The following is a 4,023-nucleotide window of genomic DNA, read 5'->3' on the forward strand; positions in this document are numbered from 1 at the left end:
GTTGCGCCAGGAATGAACAAAAATATGCTTCATATGCCTTTTTTGATGGCTTCTAGATCTCTTCTTGATGCAGATTTGTGACTAGTTGTCCATTATGAAGACTTTGACATCACATCATTATTATATATGTCATTGTATTATGGTTCCTTGTTATTTCAAACCAAGCCTATTGCTTCAACTTATTATTTGTGTAGGCTGCCACAATGTTGGTGTTGCTATGGCTACTCCCAATGGTTTAGTCGTACCAAACATAAAGAAGGTTCAATCACTTTCTATATTGGAGGTTAGCTGCAACCCTCTTCTAAGTTTTCTTGCTATAAACAAATTTTCCCTTCTGAAAGCTTATTCTATCTTGTCCTATCTTTTAGAGTCTTCTGACATATTTAATGCAATAAATGTAATGGTTTTATATGCACTTATGTTGTTCAACTTTATACTAGCTGGAGATAAGCTTGTTATTGGATAGAAGGTTCTTCAGAAGCCGCTTCACCATGGCCATTGTGATTCAGCCTCCGATCTCTTTCATATACTATTGAATTAGTTCAGCTAATTATTTGAATGGTTATTTTCACATGAATACTGATTATTGTTGTCAAAGAAATAGATATTTTTGGTGACTTTTTATTTTTGAGACTTTCAAACTATTTCAGCTTAAGGATACTATTTAATAAAAATACAAAATTTCACATATAACTCATGACTAGTTATGTATTGTTCATAAATTACTGCTGAAGGCTTTCCTAATTTTATTCATTTTTTTCCCCAAATGCTGCTGTCCGTATGTTCTTAGTTGTATCTGGAATATCTCTATTCTAGTTTCTAGTTTCCTGTTGTAAATTGTGAAAAGTGAATGCATGAACATGGAGACAAATGAGAAATAAAAGTATTGGTCTTTGTTAAGCAAGAGCATCAGGTTTATCTCCTCTCTAGAAAACCTTAAGCTAGCATATTATTCCTCAAATCATTTTAAATCAAAGCATAATCCTCTATGTCCCTGGCTGTTCCATAAATGGCCCTCTCATATAATTTATAAACAATCTAAATTGAATCGTATATTAGTGATCTAGTGATACTCGAAGAGTTCCAAAGGGGTGGTTACACACTGTCAACAATAGCATGGAGGGCAACTGCATAGATCTGTGCATAGGCAATATGACAATGATACACCACCAAAATAAATGTATGACCACAAAGCATGGAATGACTAGTATATATTTAATTTAGTTATTGTCATGAGCTTATGGATCACACACAGCTAAATCTTTGATTGAGGTAGGAAGAGGAATAGCTGGAGGCTTTATAAAATTTTAAAAGAACTGTAGATTAGGTGACAAAATGCCCTGACATGTGAAAGATGACCAACAAAATTACAATCAATCTCTGTATACTTTGTTAGTACTGGATATCTAGCAAATGTTTTGCTGAAAATCTTCCATGAAAAAAATGAAAGAAAACATGAATGACAAGGTAGTTGATGGTGGCATTTGATTACCAACATTGCACATTGTCAGGTCAATAAATGTGAAAACACTCAAAAATGCAAGCTGAGAGGATGGGGTTTCAAAGAGCATAAATGGAAGATGGGGCCCCAAAAGCAGTGGTGCTAGTTGTTGATCTGATAAACATTGAGAAGTAAAGGTTTCATTTTCTAAAATGAAGAACATTTCCCACCAAGGGTCAGTGTAATAATACCTTTCACTAATAATGGAGATTTTGTGAACTCATGCTATGCATAAGAAATATTATCTGCAAAACTAAAACAAGGGATGCACAAAAGTGCAGCATTATGGAATTGAAGTGAAAATAACTATTTTCTTCCAGTGTCTTGCAAGTTGGCATAAACCCTTTCATAAAGCAGAACACTGTTGCATAACGTAAGTTCCAAGATGCATTCAAGGTAATCTTGACTGTTGTTTGGCTTTGTGCTTTTTGTAGGAGAGCAGAATGCTTCCTTAGTTAACCATCATGAAGTGATATGAATATATTTCATGTCACTTTTGGTGGCCTGTCAAGATAAAAGTATTGCTTGTAAGCAAATACATTCAGCTTGAAAACTCTTCAGGAAACTAAAATTGTATTTATATTCTCCATGACAGCACAAATTCTTGATTTTCCTTTATACAATGGCTGTAAATTAGATATGATTAGACATTTCATATCTTTAATATTTTTATCTTGTCACCTATCATGCAAAACTCTATGCTCATGTATGCAAATTGTGTAATCAGATTACGAAGGAATTATCACGCTTACAGCAGATGGCATCAAATAACAAGCTGAATTCTGAAGATATTACAGGGGGAACAATAACTATAAGCAACATTGGAGCAATTGGTGGCAAATTTGGCTCTCCACTGCTCAACTTACCTGAAGTTGCCATAATTGCAATTGGACGGATTCAAAAACTACCCCGCTTTGATGATGATGAAACTGTTTATCCCGCTTCTGTTACCAATGTAAGTTGCTATTTTAGGAGTATTATGACTATGATCTGTGTTTATGTGTGTTCCTCTGCTTGTGTGTGGTACATCTTCATCTGCAGGTGATGGATCCATGCATGCATGTGGACTTTATGATATATGTGTGTGCGCACGTGCCTCTGCTTGTTTTTATGGCACATCTGCATGTGTAGGTGCATAAGCTGCATGCATGCATGCATGAGCTCTGTGTGTGTGTGCATGCGTACGAACTATGTGTGCGCATGTGTTTGTGCATTCTGCAAGTGTGCTTTTCATACAGATTAGCCAAGCGAGAGGTAAGAGATGCGATCCATAATTCATATATACTCAAGCAGCAAGATTACATAATGTAATATCAGTACTCAAGCTGAGACCTCAACAGCTTCAAATTCACATGTAAGAACATCTGTTATTAGCTTAGATTACAGAGACAACTGTTCCATATTTGACTTGCATACAAGCAGCAAGATTAGAGACACATTTAAATTTTAATAATAATGTTCAACTATAACTTTTATCCCTGTCCATCAACAGAGGGAATCTGTGATAGGTAAGAATTCCAGCAAAAGGTTCAGATTCCCCAAAGTAACTTATTATAGGATAGCAGTGATTAGCATAATCTAGTGAAGTTATTTGTTAAGTTCGTCTTTGACATGGATATCACTAGTTGTAAGCATGATATTTTGACTACTCTCATTGTATATGATAATGTCACCTTCATCTGCCATCTAAATTTTTCATCCTTTCTAGCTTTCCAACCCGGGGGAAAAACATCCTGTGAAATTATAATTGTGTTTTAGGCTGTTAACTAACTAAAACATCTATGAGATGAGTTAGAAATTTGTGTTTCAGTATATTTTGCTTCTATTTCTTTTGATAAACTTATAGGTTTCACTTGTTTTGACAATACTGCCATGAGAGCAACCTACATTTTGGATGCTAAAAGTTTCATGTGTAATGATTTGTGATTTACAGGTCACAATTGGAGCAGATCATAGAGTTGTAGATGGAGCTACTGTTGCAAGATTTTGCAATGAGTGGAAACTTCTGGTGGAAAAGCCAGAGCTACTCTTGCTGCACATGAGATGATTTGGAGAAATAACAGAATGTGGAGCCCAATCTGCAATGATACATTTGACTATTATGTTCTCTCCTGAAAAAAGAGAAGCCAATAAAGGTTTTATAGGTACACAATCGTAAATATTTTCAATGGATGTAACCCATATGTTCGAGTGGGATGTAATAGGTAAACCCTTTATGACAGTGACCTGTAATGTGGTCTTCAGTGATTTATGTAACAATTTGTGTGGCTCCATCCTTAATTTCTGAAGAATTTACCATCTCACTGGCTAAGGTGATACTCTATATCTTTGTTAGGAGGTATCTGATAACAAAACGGTGAGTGCTGGAAAATAAAGGATTTTGGTCACATATGATGAATGCAGCAAACATGAAATTATTGGTACAGCGGGATGGGAAAAGTGAGTTAGGGCAAGGTTATAAGTGCTGGTGTTATAACTATTATAACAGCTGTTATAACGATTTCAGTCACCTCCTGTTGTAT

The 4,023-nt window shown here is 35.3% G+C and overlaps 1 protein-coding gene across 1 annotated transcript; it reads left to right on the top strand.

The window, feature by feature from the left end:
* The first annotated feature begins 124 nt into the window (after positions 1-124).
* On the top strand, positions 125-3,781 carry LOC140854511 (lipoamide acyltransferase component of branched-chain alpha-keto acid dehydrogenase complex, mitochondrial-like). The gene is made up of 3 exons (XM_073250460.1): positions 125-283; positions 2,229-2,456; positions 3,435-3,781. Exons 1-3 carry the CDS (start codon positions 140-142, stop codon positions 3,546-3,548), a joined length of 486 nt encoding a protein of 161 aa, XP_073106561.1. The 5' UTR covers positions 125-139; the 3' UTR covers positions 3,549-3,781.
* Positions 3,782-4,023: the final 242 nt, after the last annotated feature.

The sequence above is a fragment of the Elaeis guineensis genome, unplaced genomic scaffold, assembly GCF_000442705.2.
Source record: "Elaeis guineensis isolate ETL-2024a unplaced genomic scaffold, EG11 Super_Scaffold_1000024, whole genome shotgun sequence".
NCBI classification, from domain to species: domain Eukaryota; kingdom Viridiplantae; phylum Streptophyta; class Magnoliopsida; order Arecales; family Arecaceae; genus Elaeis; species Elaeis guineensis.